Source organism: Leptodactylus fuscus, chromosome 9 (assembly GCF_031893055.1).
Source record: "Leptodactylus fuscus isolate aLepFus1 chromosome 9, aLepFus1.hap2, whole genome shotgun sequence".
In the NCBI taxonomy this organism is placed as follows: domain Eukaryota; kingdom Metazoa; phylum Chordata; class Amphibia; order Anura; family Leptodactylidae; genus Leptodactylus; species Leptodactylus fuscus.
Window position 1 is genome coordinate 65,782,430 of NC_134273.1, and position 27,899 is coordinate 65,810,328.

At 41.0% G+C, this 27,899-nt stretch overlaps 1 protein-coding gene across 2 annotated transcripts; it reads left to right on the forward strand.

Annotated features, from left to right (window-relative positions):
• LOC142218373 (flavin-containing monooxygenase 3-like) lies at nt 1-25,267 on the forward strand. Of its 2 annotated transcripts, none has more exons than XM_075287075.1 (9): nt 1-68; nt 16,121-16,255; nt 16,501-16,689; nt 17,319-17,481; nt 18,222-18,364; nt 19,067-19,266; nt 20,211-20,566; nt 23,008-23,080; nt 24,868-25,267. In XM_075287075.1, the coding sequence occupies exons 1-9, from the start codon at nt 60-62 to the stop codon at nt 25,208-25,210; spliced, it is 1,611 nt and encodes a 536-aa protein (XP_075143176.1). In that variant the 5' UTR covers nt 1-59; the 3' UTR covers nt 25,211-25,267. The 2 variants fall into 2 exon arrangements, with proteins under 2 accessions (XP_075143176.1, XP_075143177.1); XM_075287076.1 differs by lacking the exon at nt 1-68 and adding an exon at nt 11,697-11,819.
• Nucleotides 25,268-27,899: the final 2,632 nt, after the last annotated feature.

Below are 27,899 nucleotides of genomic sequence, written 5' to 3' on the forward strand. Positions count from 1 at the left end.
CATTTTTTAGCTCTCTGGAGGAAAGAGGAAAAAAAGAGCAAAAACAAGGCGAGCACCCAATGCTAGAGGTTAGTATTCGGTTATTGCTTTACATTACTGTGCCGAGTGTAGAAAACTAATCGTACTAAAATCTGGAATGGCTCAAATGAATCAACAAAGTAAGTGCAAAGGTCCAAAGTAAATGTATCTGTGCCTAAAGAAAACATTGTGACAACCATGTGTTTCCAATTCTTCCATTCCTAGTCATATTTAGTACAGTCTTCTCGGTATAAGAAAGTAACTAGAAATAATTAATAATGTATTGTATTAATAACTTTTACATTGATTCCTTATTCAAGATTGCAAAATACAATAAATATTATAGTATAACAAATTAAAAAGTCACTAAATTCTGTCCATAAAATTAGTTGTAAATGTGGAACATTTTATCCTCGTAGACTATGCTTGGCATGTATCCATCCTACAATAAGGACCATGTGCCTTAGCAAACTATCAAAACCTTAACCATCTGTAGAACGGAGAGACTCTTGTAAAAGAGAATATTTGGTATGATTCCCATCTTGAAGACAGTGAGTACACAAGAGGCTTCTGGACAGGAACACTAAGTTCTACAGAAACTCACAGTAAAAATTGGTTGAAGTTGGCAAATGTGCAGAATCTAAGGTATCTTCCCATCATTCATTCAAGAATAGCCGTGGCCCAAGAATACATGGTAAGGTAGCTGGTAGTGGGCCAAATTAGAAAATTAACTGTAATGGGGTTTAAGGGTTAACTTCCTTAGACTGCATTGTGTAGTAGCCATATGCTGAGTTCTGGCCCAAGATAAGCTGCTACCCTGTGGGAAACAGTATTTATGTTTTTTATTGTATGTTTTCCTGGGATATGTTAAGATTGTCTATTGTCACTGTCAATAGTGTTTTGCTATGTTTTCTTACAGGCGCTGTAAGTGACTTGCTTGAGGTGAAGAGTGGTGTCTCCAGCATCCCAGAGCGAGCTGCTATATGTTTTATGTTTGTCATTTGTAGCCGCGGGTTGTCTTTTTTGTCCTGTCGTTCATGTTTAATGTCAAATGCTAAAACATGCCATTTCTAGTATATTTGCACTTTTCTGCAGTTCGAATGTTGCATCTCTACCTCTTGTCCAATCACAAACCACTGGGCGGGGTTTGAAGAGAGGGTATATAGTTCCCTCTCCAGCGACGCCTCCATCTTCTTCTGGAATGGCCACTTCACACGTCTTCTTCTGGCACTGGGGGTCAAACTTCTAGGCCACTGCCATGCCCACAGGCCACAAGAAAATGGCTGCTTACTTACTGTGTAAGCGGCCATTTTTCTTGTGGCCGTGGGCATACACGATCGGCTCTGCCCGAGGCCTAGAAGTTTGACCCCCAGCGCTGGAAGAAGATGCGTGAAGAGGCCGTTGCAGAAGAAGATGGAGGCGGCGCTGGAGAGAGTTCTCTTGCACTGTTTGAGCGCTGTGGACCGCCCCCCAGTGCTACAACTCATTTACATACCGACGAAAAACAGGATTTCTACGGAACGGCAGTGTGGATAAGACATCTAAAGGTAGGAGAAGAATAGACTTTCTTAAGGCTTTTCCTACGTGTTAGTCACAAAAAATTGTGTTTTAATGATTCAGCATGAATGTTACTTTTTGCTGTTTTATTCTGGACTCTCGTGTGCTATGGACTGATGTATTCTTTTGTGTTTCGCCAGTTAGACTTCTTATTTTGTCTTCATTTATATTGAACCACATCCAAAACCACATACCATTGCGTAGGTAAAATAAACACAAGGAAGATTGTGAAATCTCAGTGCTAGTAAAAGTTAAGAAAATAATATTCATAACTGTGTTATCAATATCTACTTTGGAATTTGTAAATGGCCTCTTCCCTGATCATGTCGGTAGTCAATTGCTTTCCCTAAGGGTGCCTTGCCACGTGCACCATTAAACAGTCACACATGGAGCCCACCCAACTGCTTACTACTAAAGCCTACCCCACAGCTCCTTCACTGACACCTTACATGTGTTGGCTATACGGCGATACTGAGTATATTCCAATACAGTCATCCCCTATGGTACTGCGCATGTCTCAGTAGCTCCATGGCCGGTTCCCTCTACAATTTAAAATTGCCCAGGGCAGGCTCAGTCCAGTGTGCCCCATGTCTTTAAGCAGGGCCGGCGTTAAGATGGAGGATCAGACTGGGCAATCACCCAGAGCCCTTGTCCCAAAGGAACCCCTGGATCTGAAGTCTGATGACTCTGGATTCCGAGTATCTCTCTCTTACACAACCACAGCCATGCACAGCCAGAGAGAGCCTTCAGTATGTTACTGCTTCATGTTCCTGTATAGCCTAGTTCTTCTACATGAAAATGACTTGTAACATGTCACTTTCTCCTCCTGGATGAAGCCTACAGCTGAGGGAACAGTTACTTATAGATTCACCTGTATCTGTACTTGTAAGTCACCAAGACCATCTAGGGGTGGTAATACAAACTAAAGGACTCACCTAACAAAAATTTACACATGGGTTAGAAGCTTGCCTTTGTCTGCCTTTGTACCATTAATATGTTATGCTTACCTCGTAGTGGCTGAATCACTAATAGTAATTAAAAGGATTTTCCAATTGTCCAAAGCAGATACAACAACTTGAACTATCTATACTATTGAAAAGGATCTCAATGGGGTACTTTTATTTTATGTATGAAATGTATAGTTAAAAAAAAAAAATTCCTATGTGAATACCATATTGCACCCCACATTGTGCTACTTTCCCTTTATTCTCAACTCTACCCTCCCTGGGGTGGTGTGATATACCCCATCAAACAACAGGTCTGTACAGAACTGCAGTAGCAGAGTATAGTAATAGGTCTCAATTGAGGTAAATATAGGTGTATGCACATATACAGAGGCACCGACAATAGAGAATGTGTATTGTGACTCTCTGTCCCTCCCTCTTGTCTCTGATTAACAGTTGAAATCTGGATACAATGCTAGATTCAGGTCAGCCTTGGTTATCTAAGTTAGGTTTAGAAATGCACTGGCATCTCTGCTGCAAATCCCACCTAAAATCGGTGGAGAGAAAAGTTCTGCAAGAAGGATTATTCTTTCTGCTGGTTTTATACTGAATTAAAGTCTATGGGGTCCACAGGTGTCCAAGGGTAACCACTTTTTAAGAGGATAGGCTTTCCATCTTTGTGGTCCCCATGTGGACACATAGCATGGAGACCCGAATGCTAGTGTGAACCTAGCGTAGTTGCGCTGGTTTCATATGTTTTGACATTAACACTGAAGATTCCGCTGTCTCAAGCAAACAATCCTTCTACTTACCTGGGCTGCTGCAACTCTACCAACCACCAACCCCTCCCCCCAAACATCTACCCATATTCCCACCAATAAATGAGATCACAAAAGAGGGTTAATTGGCCACAGCAGCCACTTTGTTATATAAGTACAATACAAACAAATAAAAATGCATGCATACATAATAACCATATACATAAAAAAATCAACAACCATGCAAGCTAACTAATCCCTGAGAATTACTTTATGAGGAGGAGGTCCTTGAAGCTACAAATAACTGGTCGCCAATCTGTCCAAAACACAAATTGCCCACAGCCACAAACCATAGGCTCAGGGGTACCATATCATACAGAATGGAGAATTCCAGACCAAATAAATCCACTCCCTGGAACATCATCTAGCAGGAGTCCAAAACCTGCTACATAGTTTAATGTCCTCCTCCAGTTACCCCCCCCCCACACACACACACACACACACACTGATTTAATGTCCCCCTCCAGTTGCCTCAGTATAATGCCCCCTCCATTTGCCCCCAAAGTTAAATGATCCCCTCATATCCCCCCCCCTGTTTAATGTCCCTCTTCATAAACCCCCACAGTTTAATGTCCCTCTTCATCTGCCAAAGTTTAACATAAAAAAAACACTGATACTCACCTCTCCTTGCTCCCCTGCCTCTCTGTCTCAGGTCTCTGCTTCCGGAGTGTTGAGAGAGCTGCAGGCACTATGCGAGTGATGTCATCACATCGTGCTTACATCTCCCGAAGCCAGAACATGCAGGGGCACTGCGGTAAGGCAGGGGCTGTCCGTTCCTGCTTCACCACTCTATTCAACTCATCTACGTCTGGACACAGATGAGTTGGATCCAAGACATTCCTCCCGCCTACCGGGACCACGAGACAGGACCCGAAATCCAGGACTGTCCCACTGAATCGGAGACAATTAGAGGTAAGGATTTGCTTTGCAGGGACTCTAAAACTCCGCATTTTTTACCGCAAAGTTTATGCTACAGGGGGCCTCAGCTAATAGCATCACCACCGATATTTTGGAAGGGAGATTTAAAGCACTTCACAATTACAGATTTAGTAGTATGGTAAAACAAGTTTCGAGTTCATAACGATACTAGCTGCAGACTTCGAGGACTAATGTAAGACATTTGAGTATTCAGCCAGTCAGACAACTTTTTTGTTAGGATCTCTTGATAATTTTAGTTTACTTCTGATTATGATGAATAATAAGAGTCAAAGGTTATTACAAACATTACAATAATGTCAAATTTCAACCAGAAGGTAAATAGCTTCTGCAAACACTCCGCTCCTTCCTATTAAAATAACATTTGGCTTCACTATGTGGATTTGAGGATTTGGAACTTCATCTGCAAATATTAAAGCTATTTACACTAGTTAAATGGGAATATTCATCTTACAGGGGGATATCCTCAGAAGATGCCATCCATGTTCTCTGGGACTCACACCTCTCTTAAGAATAGGGTTCAAGGACTCCCATCCCATGGCCTCTATAAATGAAGTGATGACTGCACATGCATGGCTCTCTCTATACAGCTCTGTGCAAAAGTTTAAGGCAAGTGTGGAAAACATACTGTAAAGTAAGAATGCTTTAAAAATTGAAGTGGTAATAGTTTATTTTTTACCAATGAATACAATTAAATGAATGAACAAAAGAGAAATCTAAATCCAATCCACCCTTAGGAGAAGGAGTCCTGGAACCAACATTACCAAGTCTATCTAGGACTACATGAAGAGTCAGAAGGATTTGATCAAGCTCACATCTACATAATAGCTGTAGTCTGTTCTCCTAGATGTTTAGGGCTACTAGATGACAAGGCTACTAGAGCTTAGATGTTATTTGTTCTGTCCCTGGCATCCCGCTGAAACAGACTTTTGGGAGGCGCCTTTTCAGGAGTATCCAGTTTGTCAGTTTCAGTTGACCAACCAGCATTGCTTAGAGAAAATCCCTTTAATTTTAGCAACCAGTGCCAGATGGCTGCTGCCAAGGCAAATAAAGCAGAAACATGCAAAAAAAGGCTAAACATTAAATACACATCCAAATAAATGAAATAAAAAATATTGTCTGGAACAGACAGGATGATAACAAATACAATAAATATTTATTAAAAATACATGATACAACAACAGTTGTCACAAATAAATTCATATAAAATAAAAAGGGAGGAACAACCCCAGAAAGGTATAAATAATAATAACCAGGTAGTGGGTGGCAATTTTTTTATTTTATATGAATTTATTTGTGACAACTGTTGTTGTATCATGTATTTTTTAATAAATATTTATTGTATTTGTTATCATCCTGTCTGTTCCAGACAATATTTTTTATTTCAAGGCAAATAAAGAATAGATTTATGTTTTTTGACTAACCTTAGTTGCTGTGTCTTGTAATGTTTATCCAGACACACAGGTTTAACTGTACGTGGCCGGTACTATAATTTATGGCCTTTTATTTCATATTATTTAATTCCAAATAATGAAATTATTTGTATTTGTTTCCAGTTAGTTATGAATGATAACTAGTTTTTTTTAAAGAAACAATAGCTTAAGGTGGTTCTATATGGTACGTTTATGCCCCCCCTAAAAAATGCATGCATCTTTATATAAATGAAAAAACTTTTGATTCAATTGTGGGGCAGATTGTCACATCTTAAGCCCTTTATGTGCTAAACTGCACTCCCTAAATCTAAATCTAATCTAAACTGCATAATGCACGCCCCATACTGCACTTATGCCAGATTTTAGGACAAATTAAACAAGAATTTTGACACATTTAGATTAGTAATTCGGACCTCAATGAGAGTGTCGCTTGATTTGCTACCTTAAAGAGGGATTGATCTATATGTATAAATCATTACCTGGAGATAGGTAGATGCAGTGAGTTATGCCTAGTGCACGCGGTATAGCTGTGTACAGGTGATTGTGGGCCACACAGAATGACTTGGCAGGCTGCAGGTCGTGCACTCCTCCTGGTTTACATCCTAATAGCTGTGAAAATGGCCTTATTTCTCATCATGAAATTTCACACTTTGTTTTTCCATATACCACCTGTCTTTTTATGTTGAAATGAATAGTAAACCTTAAACCTCCTTTTATTTCCATATTATGCTGTAACCTGAGAGCTGCTGCAGTGAATGAATGCTGCTATATTAGAAGAGGAGGATTTAGCTTGTTTCATAAGCGAAGAAAATTACCGGTCTGTATAGCTCTCTGTATTTTCCTGTTTTGTAATAGGTATCTGGGATATGATCTAACCACTGTGGGGGTTAGTAAAATTAGTTTGCACCATTTTAGACCGAACTAAATACTATGGCAACTAAGGAGTTATCCACCTTTCTAAAATTGATCTAAAGATTGGCCACCATTTTTAGATCAGCAGGGGTCCAACTGTTAGGATGCGCTCAGATCAGCTGTTTGCCATATTTTTCACAGTGGCCATTATGGGTACTGCATGCAAGTCTATGAAACAATAATGCAGTACCTAATGCTGGGCAATGATGGCGCGGCATTGTCGCGGGGTCTCTGCTGCATAATACAGCAGAGACTTGGTGGCCGCTTTAAATACCTGACATTCGCCATGCTATTGCAGTCGATGTTGGGAAAGAGTTAAATAATATAAAATGACATAAATCCATGTGACATATTCATTAATATTCTCAGTGTTCCAAATCTTGTCATGTTTGTTCTTCCAATCCTTTATTCTTAGAGTTAATGAAATCTTTTGGTACCAATACTCTCATAGCTGTGATGTTGTTGTCAGGGCTACAAAAAGGCTTTGGCACAGGTCGTTCTGCAGCAGTTCTGGGCAGAGAAGCATGGACATGGTGGGGTAGGTGGTGATTGACCTTTTCCTCACAGTGGTCATGATGGCTTTCACAGTAAGGCCTCTTGCAGGTCCCAAGTGGCACAGTGATGTGGGGGAGGCACCAGTGTACAAGATAGTGTTAGGAGTTCCCCCAGGGCACACCCTGTTGTAAGTCTCCTGGCAGAGGGATGCCCTTGGTGTTAGGTGCAATAAATAAGCAGGGGACCTGTGGCAGTTTAGCAGCCATAGCACATGGCTCACTTTACTTACGTAACCAAATAATCTTCCAGTCACACAACATGACGACACAACCATTTAAAGTTGCAGCATCCACTTACAGGGCTCACTACAACTGGGACAGGAGTGCCATCTCTTCCTCACTGCCTCATCCATTCCTATGCCCCCTGTGGCTTTTGGGCAAGTTTGGAGTGACTACAGCTCCCAGACCCCTTTATGAGGCACAAACTTGGTTCTTGCTTTTATCTACTAAAGGGATAGTGCAAGGCTTGTTTCAGAAAGGGCCGGAGCATAAAATATAGCAAAAGGCCCGGCATGACAGGGATTTCTATAGTCATGAACAGAAGGGGTTAACTTATCAGGGGTTAATTGCTTATGGCGGGATCTGGAGTCTGTTTGGGGTTAGTCCGGGGCCAAGGGGTGGGTTGTTTACATTATGGGGTCTATTTAATAATCCCCCTCTCTGCCCTCTCTGTTATTCCTCACCTGGAACTTTCCCGCCCGCCCTCCCTTTCCATTTTCCACTTTATACATTTAGTTTGTGGTTTTTGCGTTCTTGCTGTTTTTGTTTTTTCTTTTTCAGGTTACCCGTCATTTCTGTCACGACAGCCGGCGGTGGAAGGTCTGGCAGGGCACGCTGTAAGCCGAAGTTCCAGCAAAATACAGGGGACTCATAGTGAAGGGTACCTCCGGAAGTGTTTTGTGTATCACCATAATAAAGTTATGAACATGTAAAGGGAGTTAAGGCAGTACCAGGATTTTTGTCCTCTCCCGTGTCGGCGCGTTGCGGCTGGGAGATTTGCGTTTGGGCTGCCTATCACTATGCAGGCCCTGCTCGACCTTCCAATAATAAAATGTTGTTGTTATTATGTTTTTCAATAAATTGGCTGTTGTGGCCCTCTTATCCCATCGTATATTGGTGTGTGCCTACTTTATTTCCATGGGGGTGGGTGAGGGTGGTGGTTATACATGTTAGTCAATTCTTGTTACATCAATGACATGGAAATATCCCAGTCAAGCCATGGATACTAATTTCCTCACTCAGTTGCAGTAGATATCTTCTAAATTGCATCAAAAGTTACTTTTTGCAAGATTTTGGGACCCAGTGGTGTAGGGCAGGCTATATCAGGGATCATGACGTCACTGGCACTAAAACTGGGGAGCATAACTTGCTCCAACTTCTCATAATAAAAACAAAGTCCACTCTCTTTGTAAGGTTTTATGTATTAGGATATAATACAAAAACACTTGCTCCTTAGGAAGTGTATAATATAAGTCTATGGGGGGAGCTTCACAAAGCAGAAAGACACCTATAGTGAAAGTTTTCTTTCAGGACACAGCTAGGTTATCAGGAATTACTCTTCAGCCTTCTCCTGATAGGAATGGCTCATGTAATGCTGTAGACTACCTCATAGCTCTGCCTCGCTTCTTCTCCTCCTTCCCCCTGCCTTTTCCATAGACTGCATTGTAAACTAATAGGATTAAAATCCTATTAGAGCCAACTGCGCAGGTGTCAGAGGTGACATAGGAGGAAGACGACAGAGAAGGGGAGGATCCAGCCGAAGATAGAGGCGTCACAGGATCGTGTTCTTGAGCAGCGTTTTCAGCACTGGGGCCCGCCCCCATTGCTGCCAGAGAACTAATTTACATACCGGTAAAAACCGGTATTTCTAAGGAATGGCACGGCGGAGATCACATCTAAAGGTAAGAGACAAATAGCCTTTCTAAAGTCTTTTCCGACGTGTTATCCACAAAAAAGAGGTTTTAATGGTAGAATCCCTTTAAGTGCACCTTTATTGCTTCCATAGGAATTAAGAGGACAAGTAGCAGTAAGATACTGCTAATCAAATTGCCTTAATTAATCAAATCAGCAAGTGTGACTAAATCTATAATAGCTGGTCAGGGGCATTCAGGCATGTGTTATCACAATGCCAAGGAGGAAAGATATCAGCAATGATCTTAGAGAAGCCCATAAACCTGGGAGAGGTTACAAGGACATTTCCAAACAGTTTGAAGTCATCATTCTATAGTGAGATGGATTAGTCACAAGTGGAAAACATTAAATACACATGCAAGGTTAAATGGTGCAATACTCAGATAAATTGTAAACAACCCAAGATCTACACCTAAGACTCTACAAGCCTCAACGTGTTAATAGTTCTAGCTCATGACAGTACAATTAGGAAAAGACTGAGCCATTATGTCTTGTTTGGAAGAGTAGTTAGTAGTGAGGGAATATTCTATTCTTTCTAAAAGAGCATGGCAGGGGTGAAAAAGTAATGATTTGAACTTTTTTTGCTGCCACAGGATATGGGTACCTTGAAGTCAGTGAGTTGATCCTAATATCTGTATTCTAAAGTATTTTAGAGTCAAATGTAAGACCTAGTTCACATCTGCATTCGGTATTCCGTTCGGGGATTCCATTTGGGGACGCAGCAAATGGAATAACAAACACATTAAAAAGCGGTGAGCACTGAAACCACATGGACCCCATGAACTATAATGGGGTCCATGTGTTTGCAGCGCGAAGTAGTTCAAGCGGCACTTTCTCTCCGCACAGAAAACACACGGACCCCATTATAGTCTATGGGGTCAGTGTGATTTCATTGTTCACTTCTTTTTAATGCGTTCGGTATTCTGTTTGGGGATCCCCAAGTGGAATCCTCAAGCAGAATACTGAACGTAGATGTGAACCAAGCCTTAGACCATCTAAATACTAGTCCGAAACTAGCTTGTGCAACAAGACAATGATTCCGAGGTTATATTTGGTGCACACAATTATGTTTACCACATTTGGCATGGGATCTTGCAATCTTGATTTAATTTAGAATCTTTATCTTGGCCATAGTTAGTTTCCACTTTCTTTGGTTGCAGGGAAATGTTCCATAGGACAGTATTAGGATTCCGATGCAGGGCCAAAATTACCTGCATGAGAATACAAGAGAGTAGCAGCACAAATGGGCTGACAACTACGAGCAGTAAAAATTGCTACTTAAAGGCAATACACCTCTGTGAGCCAAGACTAGTCCCAGCTCCTTTATCAAAGCTCCTCGCAAGAAGAGACGGCCTATCACTGAATCTGAAGACCGGAATTGTCACCAGAACAGACAGTGAATCACAAATAAACGCACTTCAGCAGAAACCAAACACCAGAACTGCACATTGCGCGCAGGAGGAGAGATCAAGGAACGGTCGTCAATAACGTGGCGGCAGATGAAGAGGGCAACGAGGAACCAAATGACGAGACAAAGACAAATCCACAAAACCTAACCAATAGTCGAAAACAATTGGGAACGCCAGAACAAAATCATAGGACAAAGAGTATTCAAGTAACATAGCCAGAGGTCAGTACTAGAGATGAGCGAGTACTGTTCGGATCAGCCGATCCGAACAGCACGCTCGCATAGAAATGAATGGACGTAGCCGGCCGGCCACCGTCAAAGCAGAAGTACCAGGTGCATCCATTCATTTCTATGGAGCGTGCTGTTCGGATCGGCTGATCCGAACAGTACTCACTCATCTCTAGTCAGTACAGATGTGAACAATGCAAGGACAACAATCACACTGGAGTACTACAAGTTTGACCAGCAATCCTAGTTTAGCAAGGACGGGTTATAAAGGTGTGCTCAGGCCCTGACTGAAAGGGCATGAAGGTCAGGAGAGGGAGTGGGAGTTTGACCCCAGCACCTATACCAAAGTATTTACCAAACTGGGAACTTCACCAAACTGTAGTGGGTTAAGCTACTTTTGAGCAGGTGGGAGATGTGGGATGATGAGTGGGTGCAAGATATGTCCCTTTTTGATCCAGCACATACCCAAACTTTCCAGGATTGTTTCCGAAAACTCATAGCAATTGCCAACTATGTGAATCAGCTGATATTGGGAGTTGCAGAACTGTGTCCAGAGCTGGAATCAGACAGTTTCATGTAGTGGCTATGTTAGTTTACTGTAGCTGACTTCCCATTCATATGAATAGGAGCTGAGCTGCTGTAACAAGGACCACATTTATTAGGTGCTTTTTACAATTTTTTTTCCTTGACGGTTACATAACTTGCCAAAAAGGAGGGGTGACTAAAAATCTACCAATGTGTCCTGCAAACGTAGAATAGACAGTCTAAAGATGAACCCCATTTACTACCGAGTATCAACAACTGTGACATTTTTAGATTGTTTGCACTGTTAGTATAGTTTGTACAGTTAGACGGTATTTATAAATCTGCCATATAGTGCTCACATTTGCTTTTAGGCATGGCTCTAAAGTCAGTGCTGTAAGGATTTCTTGTTCCTGGGAGGAGTCCGAAATGGTTGTTTCACAAGATCTGTAAAGAAAAATCTTGGCAGGCAGCAAAGCTACAGAACTAGCAGCAGATAAATGTCCTGTCAGGCTCTATAAACCTCATCTAAAACTCATCAAAACAGAAAACCTCATTGGGACCGAGAACAGCAAAAGGTAAGTATCACATAGCAATAAAGCCAGCATGTATAGCCAGGGGAATGTGTGTACTATGTAGGATTGACTATGCCAGAATTAACCCCTAGTTCTCGCCTGCTAGATGTGCCTCTGCCAATAGCTGTTTGTCTTCTTTACTAATGTTTAATGCTAAATTAATACTCTCAAGTGTATACGAATGTCTTACTCTACGTTGGAGATGTTATTACTAGAGGTTGTAGAATACAAGCAGCATTTATTGACATGGAGTCCTTACTAGATCTTCCATGGTTCTATAGACAATACACCTAGGATTTAAAACATACATACAAAAAGTAGTGCAATGAAAGAGTTAAAAATTCAATTTAAGTACGGAGAGGAATTTTTGACCATGCACCCTTAATAATAATGAATATTTACAAGACCAAAGGGGATTCATTTGATAGAGAATGTTACTTTATTATATTTTCACTGTTGTATGTTATTTAATATGTCTGCATGTTTGTTGCACCGTTGTTAGTTTTTATTGTGCACCCCCACTTTGAAGGTACAGTACATAAGATATATTAAGGAAGTGATATATACTGTACGCAGTTCTGTAATGTATTCTCAAACAAGGGTGATCTGAACATAGAATGATATAGCCATTCAGGCTAAGGGTTGGTTCACACTAGCGGATGTATTCCGTCCAGTTAGAGTCCCCCCACAGTCGCAATTTCAAGCGCTGTGCTGTAAAAGCACACGGACCCCATAAACTATAATGGGGTCCGTGTGCTTGCTGCGCACGAATCATGTCCTCATGATTCGTGTGGGCAGTGCACGGCAAACACACGGATCCCAATTGTATTCTGTCCGGAGGGACTACATGTGGACTCTAACTGGACGGAATACATACGCTAATGTGAACCACGTAGGAAAAAAAGGCGTCAGAAATGCATCACGTTTTTTCCGTGACAATCTTATATCAGTGCCGTGTCCCCTTCGACCTGCTTGTTCTTTTGGGATCCATATTAAACAAAGAGATTCTTAAAAGTGGACAATTCCTTAAAGGTTTCATGTACACAAAAGTAAAAAGTGCAACAAACATTTTTTTTTTTACTTTTTGTTACACATCTGTTTTTAGAACAATGAGGCCGGATCACATCTGCGTTCGGTATTCCATTCAGGGAGTCCACTTGGGGACTGTGTGGTTTCTTAGCTAACCACTTTTTAATGCATATAGGTTTTGATTCAGGGGGTTCTCAAGCCGACTCCCTGAACGGCATACCGAATGCAGATGTGAACCAGGCCTGAGAGTCAATCGTCCATTTTTTTAAAGGAATGTTTTAATGACCTATATTTGTCCATTTTTTCCAGCCTGACAGGCCCAATGCATCTCTATGGGACAGTTTTTAAGATCCCTTTCTATGGCTAATATATCCATTTCAGTGATGATAAAAACTTGAGTGTGTTGGGTCAAATACAGATCAGGGAAGTTCATCCTGACAGTTAAAAATGGCAGACAAATTGATGCAAAACAGACATTAAAACAGACCGTCAAATACTCCTGTGAATAGCCACATTCACATCGATAGATTTTAACGCAGCAGGTGACGGCTGTTAAAAAAGTCAGTAGCCACATGGCCCAACAATGGCGTTCATGTGAATGTAGGCTAAGTCAATTCTTCCTAGCAATGTTTTGTGATATTCATGTTAGTCCGATGACATAGTTGGACCAATACCAGTTCTATTACAGCATAGGTGAAGGACGTTCATCTTTTCATCACAGGGTCTTTTGGCCGCTACTTTGATCTTGTGTCGCACGTCATAGATCACACAACCTATTGGGTAAAGTCATTTGTTTAAACATGTTTGTTTCGTCATGCTTTAAAATACTCTTCTTTTTTCGTACCACGTGCAATAATATTACTGCTATTTAGACAAAATCATTTTCCCATCTAAGGTTGCATTCACACTAAGTATACACTGAGCTGATTCTAAACGTAAAACACGTTCAGAATCAGCGCATACAAAGCAGATCCCATTCATTTCAATGGAAGCCGGCATATGAGCGCTCCCCATTGAAATTAATGGGCTGCTTTTTTCCCCTAAATTTTGTCCCTCTTTCAGTTCTTCATAAGTTGGGAGGTATGTAAAAGGAAATACTAATATAATAAAAACACCTAATATGCTATGTTAGTATTGCCCTTTGGAGTTTTCATATGCCCCTGTGCTGTGTGCGGAGTGCCCTGCATTTTTGTATTTTTACATACATTAGTTCGCAGTGAGCACCTGTTCACATTGGGATGTGCAATCTTAACCTTTTTTTGTTGTGTATTACATAGTGAGGGGTGGTTACCTCCATGATTTGACTATCACGCCCTTCTAATCGCACAGGTTTATCCAATTGAAATAGTATATATATTCTCCACTTCCCCCATCTGCCTTAGGCTATTTTGAAATGGTGAACTCTGGACCCTACTCACCCTGTGTCCACACTGTTCCAGGTCCGAGAGAGGTAGTTTGCCCTGTGTCCACACTGTAGACCTGTTCAGGTCCACGAGAGGTATGTCTGTTTAGTGTAGGTTTCCATCTAAATGAGGTCGCCTTGTCGTGGCAGGTACAGGGCTTCATACTGTTTGATCAAAGCTACATTGACACAACCGAAGCACAATATGGTCTTGCACCCTGGGGCGATCTGTTTTTACGGATCCCTTCATACACTGATATAGGACATGACCTATAGCGACCACATATAGTGATAGTGAACAGTTGAAACTGTCATGTGAATCTAACCTTAGCCTAAGAAGGATATTGCGTATATAACCAGATCCTGTAGGGTCTAGGAATGAAAATGCAACAAAAAAAGAGAATGTCCATTGGAAAGCAGCCAAATACGCAGTTTTCTTTATTAATAAGTGACAGCTGACTGTGAAGTAGTTAGATTTGGTTCTGGATGTCATTTTTTCAGCGTTCTAACCTCTGCTGTTGGATGTGCAATATTACTGAAGGGAAATTTAGAAGTTTTCACATTTCATTTCTCTCCATGGTGTTCATTAAGCAGCTATAGAGCGTGTTTCAAGAAAACATTTGTAAATCCAGGGTACGGGCATGTTGGCTTAGGCCCGGTTTACATCTGCAGTTGGGTTTTCATTTGGGGAGTCTGTTTGGGGACCCCTGAACGGAAACCTATACGCATTAAAAAGCGTTTACCTAAGGAAACCTGTGGACACCATAGACTAGAATGGGGTCCATGTGGTTTCCACTCGAAACATGCGGAGACAAAAAAGTGCTGCTTGCAGGACATTTCACACGGTGGAACATTACACTGTGTGGACAGGCCACTATGTGACATTATACTGTTTGGAGGGGCCACTATGGGACATTTTATTGTCTGGAGGCCACTTTGGGACATTATAGTGTGTGTAAATGAGGTGTTATACTATGGTGTCACAGCTAGAAGTGGATTCTATAGGAATAGATATTATAAAGACGGCTAGGGCCTCTTGCACATGACCAAGTGGGCATCCCATCTGGTGCCGAGTTTGCATGTTTTTGGATGACTCTCTTGTGACATCTAAGTGCATTCCTTCATGTACTCACCTCTTTTTGGGCTTCCCATCCATACTGTTCTGATGACAAGGACCAGGATAGGATCTCTTGTAATACCATGAAAGCCATAGATGTCTTAGCAGAAGCTGCCTGTCCATTCAAATGAATTGTCCGTCATCTACAGCTCTGCTATGATCCTGCTTAGTAATTCATCCCACTGCCGCCAAAGTGTTTTTCTACGGTAGCCATCAGGGAAGGCCACAAGAGAGGACAACGGATAATAGTGCTGCCCGGCCATTAAAGGGGCTCTATCAGCAAAATCATGCTGGTAGAGCCCCACATATGCGTGAATAGCCTTTAAAAAAGCTATTCAGGCACCGCTAAAGTTATATTAAACTACCCCCCAGTTTTAAAATAATACCCTAAAAAAAGAATGTGATCAACTTACCCATCGTGCACGGTGGGCGGGCATTCAGGGTCCGCCGTCTTCTTCATCCACACCTCCTCTTCCTGCGATGTCCGCGGGTCCCGTATTCCTCCGGCACTCGCGAACTGACATTGCTAAAAAAAAAATGGCCTGGGCGCATGCGCAGTAGCATGCTGCTTCTACTGCGCATGCGCCCAGGCCATTTTTTTTTAGCAATGTCAATTCACGAGCCCCGGAGGAAGACGGGACCCTACAAAAATCTACATGTTCATGTATCGCATATATGTTCATTTGTGTGCAAGAATATAAACACTTGCATTAAATATACCTGCATTTTCATGTGTTTGTATCCCTACTTATGCAGAGAATGGCATCAACCATAGCCATAATCGGTTCAGGTATAAGTGGGCTTGCTGCTCTCAAATGCAGTTTAGAAGTCGGTCTTCGTGCAACCTGCTTTGAGAAAAGTGACTGTGTCGGTGGACTGTGGAATTTTATGGTAAGTTTTGTATTCATATTAAAAAAAAAAAACACAGAAACTGCCAAAAATGTTATATATGTGGTGTGTTCTGTCCAATGCAACAACCTCAAAGAAAAATGTTTTATAAATCCTCCAAAATGATTGTGTGTTGAAGAAGGATAGAGGAAAATACACTTCGATGACATCCATAGATATGTTACAGAGGACCTGTCACCAAGTACAAAATGGGACCCCGGCCTTACTGAGTTTTTCTGTCTTTATAGGACCGTGCAGAGGATGGGAGGGCTAGTATCTATCGTTCAGTATTCACAAATGCTTGCAAAGAAATGATGTGTTATCCAGACTTTCCTATACCAGATGAGTACCCGAACTTCATGCACAACACTGTGTTCCTGGAGTACCTGAAGCTCTATGCCAAACATTTCGATCTCTTAAGGCACATTAAATTCAAGGTAAAGTTGAACCCACTATGCTTCTACAGTAATGTATTATCATATATTAACATAATGGATATAAAATGTCTATCATTGTAGTTCCTCAAGATGAATTAGCCTTTATATTTGGGGAAGGTCTGGAATATCTGCTCTGTCCACACGTGCCCAATAAGCCACATTTGCCTACAGACCGTTGCACGTGCTTTTGCTTTTTTCACCAACGAACATTTTTGGCGTCTGCCTGCATCATGGCTCTGTGTAGGCGAATGTTGCACCACAGATACCAGTGTAGTTGGAATTGTTTTCTCTACCCCCACCATTCCTGTGGGTTCTGTTGCTTTCAGCACCCATTATGCTAATTAAGCTCAATACTGTCAGGTGATTGGTTCCAGACTATTTGCTCCAGCCTAGGACCACCCATCTGACAATAAAGAGCCTAGTAGGCCTATTGGATGATGCAAAAAATGATAACACTAAATGGAATGGAATGGTGGGGGCTAGAGATAAAATTCCAACTGTGCCAGAATCAGGAGAGGCGCACCTATTAAACGGATGCAAGGAACTGACATCTGATGTTTTTTTTCCACTAAATCTGTCTGTGAAATAGCACATCGTTCACATAGTAGTAACAACAATCTTTCTATCAGACAGCTGTGACCCACATACAAAAACGTCCAGATTTTGCTACAACTGGACAATGGGATGTTGTTACAGAAGAAGATGGAAAGCAGAAATCGACCATCTTTGATGCTGTGCTCATCTGTACTGGTCATCACGTTTATCCGAATCTTCCCCTTCAGTCTTTCCGCGGTATGCTATATTGCACTAAACATACAGATTTCTAGATTTGCATAGCGCAGTGGTGTCCGAAGCATCATCTCGGTCTCCCCTGCTGCTGCTCTAGCCGGGTCCTCATCTATATCAGGAAACCTATTTATCCAAATCACTCTTAAAAAAAAAAAAAAAAAAAAAAAAAAAAATTATAATTTCACCACATAAACTTAATCATTACTACAATTGCACATTGAGTCTGTGCAAAAAAAATGGTTTCCCCGCGGAGAGAGGCTGCATATGGACCTCGGTGGTTTGGTTTAAAAACCCATTGAAATGAATGGGTTTTTAAACTGACCGCCGGCAAGCCGTCCCCTATGCATTTTCTCCAGGGATTAGGACGGAAACCACTGGTACCCCTGTGTACGCCGCATAAGACAGTATTTGCTTGTGTGCCCCATTGTGTGTATACCCTAATTGACTCATCCATTGGCCAAGGCTGCAGGACAGTCTACTCTCCTAGCTAGGGAGAGTACAGGCAGCACATACTGTAACTAGAGCTACACTTTACAGTGAGAACTGTAGCATCTTTTTCTTTTGTCTTTTTATTTCTACAGATGACCTCCATTGGATTCTCATTCAAAAATAAATATTTCTATGGTCAATGCTAGGAATGACTTTAGGGCTGTATTAGAAATGGGTGTATAGTACATTGGATTTATTGCACCCTGTATATTTGTTAGCACTATAAACCTTACTGTCTTGTTTCAATTTTTTAGGTATCGAGAAGTTCAAAGGCCAATACATGCACAACAGAGACTACAAGTATCCTGGGGATTATAGTGGAAAAAATGTGCTCATTGTTGGTTTAGGTAATTCCGGAGCGGATATTGCTGTTGAGCTTGGCCGGACTGCTAAAAAGGTAAGTCAGTAATAGCAATCCTAGAAATGAGCACCATCATACCTTTACATAGTCCAGGAGTTGCACCATGGATGGAGTGGTGTGCTCCATTCAGAACTGAGGACACAATATTCTTATTCTCTTGATTGGTGGGGGTCTTAGTAGTCGGACTCGGCAAGCTATCCCCTATCCTGTGGTATGAGAGAGACCAATTACATGATCTACATAACTGCATAAAGGATAAAACTCTTCAGTATAAGGCCTTATACACACATCCATAGTTTTCTTCAGTATATTGTCCACAATTAGGGACCCGCATACACATGTCCATAGTTTTTACTGATCTGTGTCTAGGTCATACGGTAGAAACCATTTGCAAAATATGGAGCAGGTCCTATTTCTGTCCTTCTAAGGCCTCATGCACATGGCTGTGCATTTCCCTGCATCCCCCCCCCCCCAGGCTTATACTCGAGTCAATAAGTTTTCACAGTTTTTTGTGGTAAAATTAGGGGCCTCGGCTTATATTCGGGTCGGCTTATACTCGAGTATATACGGTATATAAAATGACAGAAGACTGGTAAGACTATTCTTGTCATGGATGGACCAAGGCTGTTGATAGTTATCTATACAGATGAAACTTGTCCTAGACTTATTGAGGAGAGATGTCAGACATTTCTAGTATATTTTCTGACATGACATTGACCAGCTATGATTATTCTTCAGGTTATGCTAAGCAGCAGAAGTGGCTCTTGGATTATGAGTCGTGTTTGGGACAATGGCTATCCTTGGGACATGGTCTATCTTACCCGCTACCAATCCTTCCTAAACTACATTCTACCAAGAGTAATTTCTGACTGGCTCTATGAAAGAATGATGGAGGCAAGATTCAACCATAGCCATTATGGCTTGGTACCTGTGAACAAGTGTGTTTTTTTTTTTGTTTTTTTTTGCTGCTGAACATACGCTTTACTCTTTTTATTTCCCATTATTTTCGTGAGGCTGATGTCTCGTTATTTCTATCCATATACTTGTCTGTGGATAACAGTATTTGTCTTGGCAACATACCCCAGCAAAACGTTTTTTCATCTCCGTACCCATCAGCAGGTTGTCACTTTCCAGGCTTCTTTCATTGTCCAGATCCACCATCTTGTCTGATATATTTCTCTTTGCTCTTCTATAAATCCTATAATGCGCATCAGCACAACATCACATGGACAGCTATAGACTGTACTGTATGTACCTACTGGGGGCAGTATAATTCTCCTTCTCTGTGCACTCTACTACGTAATCCAAGATACTATAAGCATACAGTTAATGAGGCTGAGCTATGATCGCCTTCATTCTTTCAGGCAGATCCGCCTGAAGACACTCCATCCCGACTAGGCCCATTCACTTGGGTCTAATCCAGAGCGGAGTGCGCGACTGGATGCTGGTGCACTACACCAGTGTCCAGTTACTGCTACCCGTATTTTGGTCTGGAACCTGAGGAAGCCTCCACCTTGGGTTCCAGACCAAAAAACCCCATGTGAACTTACCCTAAGGTAATACTGGCCAAAAAACCAAAACACTTCATTGAGCCCAGTATGTATTTTTATGAGGATGTTGGGTTGCAGTTAGTTGATGGTTGAACATTTACTTAGCCAACAATTCTATCACGTGTATGGCCATCCTAAATGGGAGACTTGTTATCTGGGACTGTAATATCATGGCCTATCTACCTGAATTATTCACAGTGCCATACATTTGGTTGTGGCTGTGCCCAGTACTATAAAAGAAGACTTGTCCCCACTCCAGACATTTCTGTTTTAGTAAATACTTGTATATAGCTAACGTCTCAGTGATATCTTAATCATATTCCCTCTTCCAGATCTCTAAGGAAAGAGCCTGTATTTAATGACGACCTGGCAGCCTCCATTACATGCGGTACTGTGATTGTGAAACCGAACATTAGGGAGTTCACTGAAACCTCTGTAGTCTTTGAAGATGGATCTGTGATGGAAAATGTGGATGTTGTTATATTTGCCACTGGTTACAGCTATGCCTATCCATTTATGGATGACTCCATTGTCAAAAACGATAAAAATAAAGTTTCACTTTTTAAAGGAGTCTTCCCTCCAAAATTGGAGAAGCCAACATTGGCAGTTATTGGATTGGTACAGTCATTGGGTGGGATACCACCAACTTCGGATGTGCAGGCTCGATGGGCTGTGAGAGTCATTAAAGGTATGTAGTAGTGGTAATGATGGAAAAGTATATGTTTTATAACATAAGAATTTAATATTCTATTTCTGTCGCATCACAAGAAACATAACAATCTTTCATTTACTATACAGTGACGTGAACACAATGGTTCACATTTACTAATAGTTAGACAGAATTAACTTAGGCAGGGGCAACACGGTGGCTCAGTGGTTAGCACTGCAGCCTTGCAGCACTGCAGTCCTGGGTTTGAATCCCGCCAGGAACAACATCTGCAAGGAGTTTGTATGTTCTCCCTGTGTTTGCGTGGATTTCCTCCCACTCTACAAAAGACATACTGATAGGAAAAAAAATGTACATTGGGATTCCTATATAGGGTTCACAATCTACAAAAAAAAAAAAAAAAAAAAATTACCATATTTATCATAGTGGCTAGTGCTGAATGATAAATCTAGTTTAAACCAACTATTAGGCTGAAGCCCCATGTGACGTAAACACCACGGCAAAAACCATTAAAAAAAAATTCACCAAAAAATTCTAGTGAATCCCATCCACACATTGCAGAAAAATACCCACATTAGAAATGCTGCTATTTCCAAAACCGCGGCATTGCTTATACAGTGGGTCAGATAATTCTGTAATAGAGGTGACTGTCATTACACAAACCTAAAACTTTATGACCCGTCACCAGCTGTGTCCTTTAACATGTGGATGGAGCTTGGACCTATAAAGTTAGCCTGAGATGGCATTATATCATGTGGGGAAATGTGGGAGTGGGGACAGAGGAGGGTTAAATTTTGGGGATTCTAATTATAGTACGGAAGGGTTTACGTTAGAAATTGTGATAGGCCTGTCTGAAAAGATGCATGTTTAGTTTGCGTTTGAAACTGTAGAAATTGGGAGCTAATCTGATTGTCCGGGATAGAGCATTCCAGAGAAGTGGTGCACCTCGGGAGAAGTTTAGTTTCACTAGGGCCATGATCACACGTTAAGTATTCTGTTCAGGCGTATGCACAGATTCCACTTTTACATACAGACAGAATGTACTGCAATCCTGCAACCAATGTACGTGATTTTTCTTTTCAGTTTGCAAGATTCAGAAAAATATATGCATAGATTAATGAATGTCCCATAGATGAAATAATCCACAGTATGAACATTCTTGGTAGGGTACCACACTGAAAATCTATGGCATTTGGAGGAGTTAGGCTACATACAGACAAACAAGTTTCAAAATGGCTGTGAAAACGTCTAATTTTCACGGCCGAAAACAAAAAGGGCGAGAACAGCACCGAACAGTATATGGTAAAGTATTGTATGGGTGAGGGTGTACCAATAATGTTGGATATGCTCTCACCTGATGGAGTTGTGATGAGTTCACAACTACCATAAGCGCCTAGGAACCATCTATAGGAGGTTCCTCCCATGGTGAGGGAGAGCAGCTGGATCCTAATTACCAGTGGTGTATACCGATATGTATATGGACCAGAACAAAGGACTGCGCTTCACCAGAATGGATAGCAAACCTCTTTATTAAAGTTCAACACAACGCATTTTGGGCATAAATTGCCCTTTTTCAAGTGCAAAAGAACTGCCGTGAGTGGCCAGATGTGTGCTGAACTTTAATAAAGAGGTTTGCTATCCATTCTGAAGTGTGGTCCTTCGTTTTGGTCCATATACGTATAATTTTCACGGCCATCTTGGACCCGAGGGGCATATACGTTTTTACGGTTTCTCCCTTCTATTACAGTGTATGGAGGGATCCATGAAAACAAACAAAAATAACATGACCTATATTTTGATGGTCCATGACAACAGTGCATCATAATAACAGTCATGTGGCTAACCTCAATTCACTGACATTGAATTTAATACTATGTTTGACGCCCATTAAAAAAAACTGTTGTCCCGTTCCTGTTAAACTGTGAATGTAGCCTTATTCTGGTCTGGCTATTATTCCCAGATTATGCAATTAAATTTTATGAAAAATACATGCACTAATCTATAGGGAACTATCTTCCAAAAGGTGGCGCTAGAGCCATTCCTTTTTTCCAGCAAGGAGGTTTTATTGCATATCCCTTAGTCCTCATGAACATGACCCATTCATTTTTATGGCTCCACACCCAAGGCCCTGTATTTCCAGGGATCCATGTAGATGGACCAGGCGTCTTGAGTCCTATTCCTTTCTGTTTTGGGTTTACAGTAGTGAATGGGACCATGGAGGCATGGGCGGCACACAGATGTCATCCATATTCTATCCGTACCATTCAATCACAGTTTGGCTATATGTGCACAGTTGTATTTATGTAGTTTTACCTAGAATTCTCAGCAGGGTATACATGGTAAAAAGTATTACCGGCACTTTGATAAGATCATCACACAATTTTTTTTTTTTTTTTTTTTTTTTTTTTTGACTAGAAAGATTCTATTAGGCTAAAACTATTAATATTATATTATCTTTTCAGGAACATGCAAACTGCCATCAAGAGAGCAAATGATTGATGAATTAAATGAAGAGGAGGGGGAGAAAAAGAACTGGTAGGTCACTTTCATTGAATTGTTCAACCCAGTATAGTAAGAAACTGCAGCGACAATGACACTTTATTATTCATAGTAGTAATCAGGGCTGTAACAAGTAACCATGGGGCCCCATACCGAAACCTTTCATACCCCCCCCCCCCCATCATGACCACTTTAAGCAGTAATTTCCAAAAAGGAAATAAGTACAAGTATTTTGATTTTCATTATGCACAGTTATAATGCACATAGTGATTTCACAGCACATATAATGTACAGAGTGATGTCACAATATTGGTATAATGTACAGGGATAATATACACACAATGATGTCATTGTACAGTATAGTGACACCAGGATGTCACAATACAGTGATAGTGTACATGGTGATGTTACAGTACAGGGATAATGAATAGAGGGAGGCATAGCACAGGGATAATAAATGCAAGGATGTAAGAGTGCACAAATAATATATACAATGATGTCAAAGTACAGGGCAATGCACATAGTGATGTCACAGTTAAGGGATAATAAACACAGTGATGTTACAGTATAGGTTAATGCACCCAGTGATGTTACAGTAAAGGATAATGCACATGGGGCTATTATAGTACACGGATAATTAACATAGTGATGTCACAGTACAGGGATAATACGCACAGTGATGTCACAGTACAGGGATAATACGCACAGTGATGTCACAGTACAGGGATAATACGCACAGTGATGTCACAGTACAGGGATAATAAGCTGTGACGTCAGAGTGCAGGGAAAATATACACAGTGACATCACAGTACAGGGGTAATAAACCCAGTGATGTTACAGTACAGGGAAAATATTCACAGTGACGTCACAATAGAGGGGTAATAAACACAGTGATGTCACAGTACAGAGATAATATACACAGTGGTGTCACAGTAGAGGGATAATAAACATAGTGATGTCACCGAACAGGGATAATAAAGAGTGATGTCACTGTACAGGGATATATTACTTTTCTTGCTCAGTCTCCGGCCATGTACAATAAGGAGCAGCCTTCCCCTCCCCTATCCATTACTGATGTTATGACATATTTGCCAGGAGGAACTGTACAATAGCCAACAAATAACAGAAAATACTGGGCAAATAAACAGGAAAAGGTAAATCTATGAGCACAGTTAGTAAAGCTGCTTGCTGTATGTGAATATCCCACCTGCAGTCACACAAGCTGCCAGAACTAGATACAAATACATACAATACTTTTTTTTTCCCCTTACATTGTAAACTGAGATTTGCAGAATTGCACATGTAGATTAGCTAGAAGGGAGACACCTAGTGGCAGGAACATTAAAGAGGTTTTTCAGGCTGCACGGTGATGTCATACTATGAGGTTAATGCACACGGTGATGTTGCGGTATTTGAGATGATAAACACAGTATTATCACAGTGCATGAATAATACACACACACAATAGGATCGCTGGGTACAGTTTGACATCACAGCATACTAGGCATTATAATGATGTCACAGTATAGGAATAATGAACAAAATGATGTCACAGAATTAAAATAAAATCTATTTATAATGCTATCACATGCAGGCATTTTAAAGTCCCAGTAATGGAAGTGCCTCCAGTTCTCTAACCCCTCTTCTATTATCCACAGTTATCACGAATTATACACTTGGTCTCATTGGGAATAACCCCCCCCCCTTAGTTGTTGCCATATCTTAAATGATAAGGAATATACAATACTGAATATACTGTAGCTAAGGAGTAGTGCACCTTATACATCAATTATACATCACTCTGTCTTTGTATACTTCTCAGGTTTGGCCGTAGTGAGACATTATCCACTGACTATGTACATTACATGGATGAATTGAGTTCTTTCATTGGATGCAAGCCAAATCTTCTTCGTCTCTGCCTTACTGACCCAAAATTGGCTTTTGAAGTGTTTTTTGGACCTTGTAGCCCTTACCAGTTTCGCCTCCATGGACCAGGAAAATGGCATGGAGCCCGAAAAGCTATATTAAACCAGTGGAATAGAACCATTCAGGCAACAAAAATGAGGGTCGTCCCGGGTCATCAAGAATCCTCTTCAATTGTTACTTTACTCAAGATTCTGTTCTTACCTTTACTACTTCTTGCTTTGTTTTTGGCATGGGCTTAGCGTCATTTGGCTGCTCTCAGTTCTGATTTTAACATATGATATATTTCTGTATCAATAAGTGGGGATTATTTTAATATTGAATTTTACACTTTTATTATAGTAATTAACATTTCATTATGATGTATTGTTTGTATCACAGGTTCCCTCTTTTTTTAATAAAATACGAATAAAACATTTTTTTGTTGCTCTAGTAAAGGGGCATTCACACATGCGCCCATTGTCCGCCCTGTGCCATTCCGCCAGATTTCCATCCGGACAGGCGACGGCTTCCTGGCATTCAGTTTTAAAACCCATTCATTTGAATGGGATTTCAAAGGTGACCGCTGGTGTCTGCCTGCAGCCTCTCCGTGGGGAAACCGTATTGTTTGTGGCCGGACACAAAGTCCTACATGTCCGACTTTGTATGCGGCCGAAAAAAACCTGTTTCCCCACAGAGAGAAGCTGGTGGTCACCTTTAAAAACCTATTCAAGTGAATGGGTTTTAATGCAGACCGCAGGTTTGCCATCCCCTGTCCAGTTTCTCGGGGCTGAGGACAGAAACCTGGTGGAATGGCACAGGGCGGATACTGGGCGCAAGTGTGTATGCCCCCTCCATTTGGCTTATCCACCTATTACATGGCTGATCATTAATTTGAATGTCCAACATATTATGGGTTAATAGTACATTTACTTAAAGGGGTTGTGCAGGTCTAGTAAACATGGCTGATTTTTTTTCTTCTGAGACCGTGACATCATGTCCGTTGGTCACATGGCAATGCCATATCTCCATCCAATTAAAATGAATGGGACTGAGTTGCAGCACGGCCATATGACCAATGGACATAATGTCAGCCATGTTTTTGAAGACCTTCACAACCCCTTTAAAGCAGCGACTGCAGCAAAGATGTGTCCAGTCAGATATATAAATATGTTGCTCAGCATACAATTTTCACTAACAGCTGCTGTAAGTGCATTAGAAAGCTCCCCACAACTATGCATATGTAAAAGGGTCTGTAATAAAAAAACGAAAAATAAAAGTTCTATACATACTGACTTCTTTGGACTGGTGTGAATCCATTTTTTACACAACTTTCTTGTTGTAGGTTTACCTACAACAGATGAGGATCAAAGGAATAGAGGCAGGAACAGTCACCTTTGAAAGGATTGACAAAGATAGTTATATGACACATAAATCAAACTCAGGGGCGTAACTTGAAGGGTGCAGTCTCACCGGGGCCCAGGAGCCTTAGGGGCCCCATAAGCACCGGCATCAATAATGAGATTGCAGCTTCTATCTGGCTAATAAGCAAAGGAGACCTATAGATTACCCGAACCACACAGAGGATGATTAAACTTCTTAAAACTGTAACCATCACTATCAAGAATTCTCTGTAAGGATGAGGTAGGGGGCCCGGACGAAAGATGGCACCAGGGTCCACAAGGCTTAAGTTACACCACGGATCAAACCATTAGTATAATACTAGACTTTCTATGCAGCTACTGTACAGTAGTATTTCCCTAAACGGTTGTCTGCGGTGCGGTCTACTGTGGTATTAGTTGAAGTCCTTTCTTTTTATCTCCCACTAGCTGGTACCCGTGACTTCGTCTGCGGTGATTGTAGCAGTGGGTATATACAGGCATGGGTAAGGTTTTCATAGTGTGTATAAGGTATGGGATATGAAATGTAACTTTGTATCTTGTTTATGCTGTAATTCAGAGAATACGTGAGACTTTTGTGTTGAAGTTACTTTGTATTTGAGCTGCTATATATACGGTGTTGTGAGAAACTTTACACAGTGACTTTGGGACAGAAGTATTTGAAGTTAACCCTTTCCCGCCTATGGCATTTTTTGATTTTCGTTTTTGACTCCCCTCCTTCTAAAGCCCATAACTTTTTTATTTCTCCGCTCCTAGAGCCATATGAGGTCTTAATTTTTGCGGGACAGATTTTTCTTCATGATGCCACCATTATTTATTCTATATAATGTACTGGGAAGCAGGGAAAAAATTCAGAATGGGGTGGATTTGAAGAAAAAATGCATTTCTGCGACTTTCTTACGGGCTTTGGTTTTACGGCGTTCACTGTGCAGCCAAAATGACATGTCCCCTGTATTCTGTGTTTCGGTACGGTTCCAGGGATACCAAATGTATATGGTTTTATTTACATTTTGACCCCTTAAAAAAACTCCATAACTGTGTTAAAACATTATTTTTTGAAAAGTCGCCATATTCCGACAGCCGTAACTTTTTTATACATCCGTGTACGGGGATGCATAGGGCGTCTTTTTTTGCGGGACCGGGTGTACTGTATAGTTCTACAATTTTCGGGAAATGTTATTGCTTTGATCAGTTTTTATTCAAATTTTTATCAGAATCAAAACAGTGAAAAAATGGCGGTTTGGCACTTTTGACCATTTTTCCCACAACGGCGTTTACCGAACAGGAAAAATATTTCTATAGCTTTGTAGAGTGGGCGATTTCGGACGTGGGGATACCTAACATGTATGTGTTTCACAGTTTGTAAATACTTTTATATGTGTTCTAGGGAAAGGGGGGGGGGATTTGAATTTTTAATCCTTTTTATTTTATTTTTTATATTTTTTTTACTTTTTTTAAACTTTTTTTTTTGCATTTATTAGACCGCCTAGGGGTATTGACATGGGTGGGCGGTGTCGCGGATTGTCAGAGCGGTGGGGGTTGGCTAACATGG

Coding starts and splice junctions, on each gene's coding strand:
- LOC142218373 (XM_075287075.1), top strand. Junction 18,365..19,066: donor TTGGCCGGACTGCTAAAAAG/GTAAGTCAGTAA, acceptor ATTATTCTTCAG/GTTATGCTAAGCAGCAGAAG. Junction 19,267..20,210: donor GGCTTGGTACCTGTGAACAA/GTGTGTTTTTTT, acceptor TCCCTCTTCCAG/ATCTCTAAGGAAAGAGCCTG.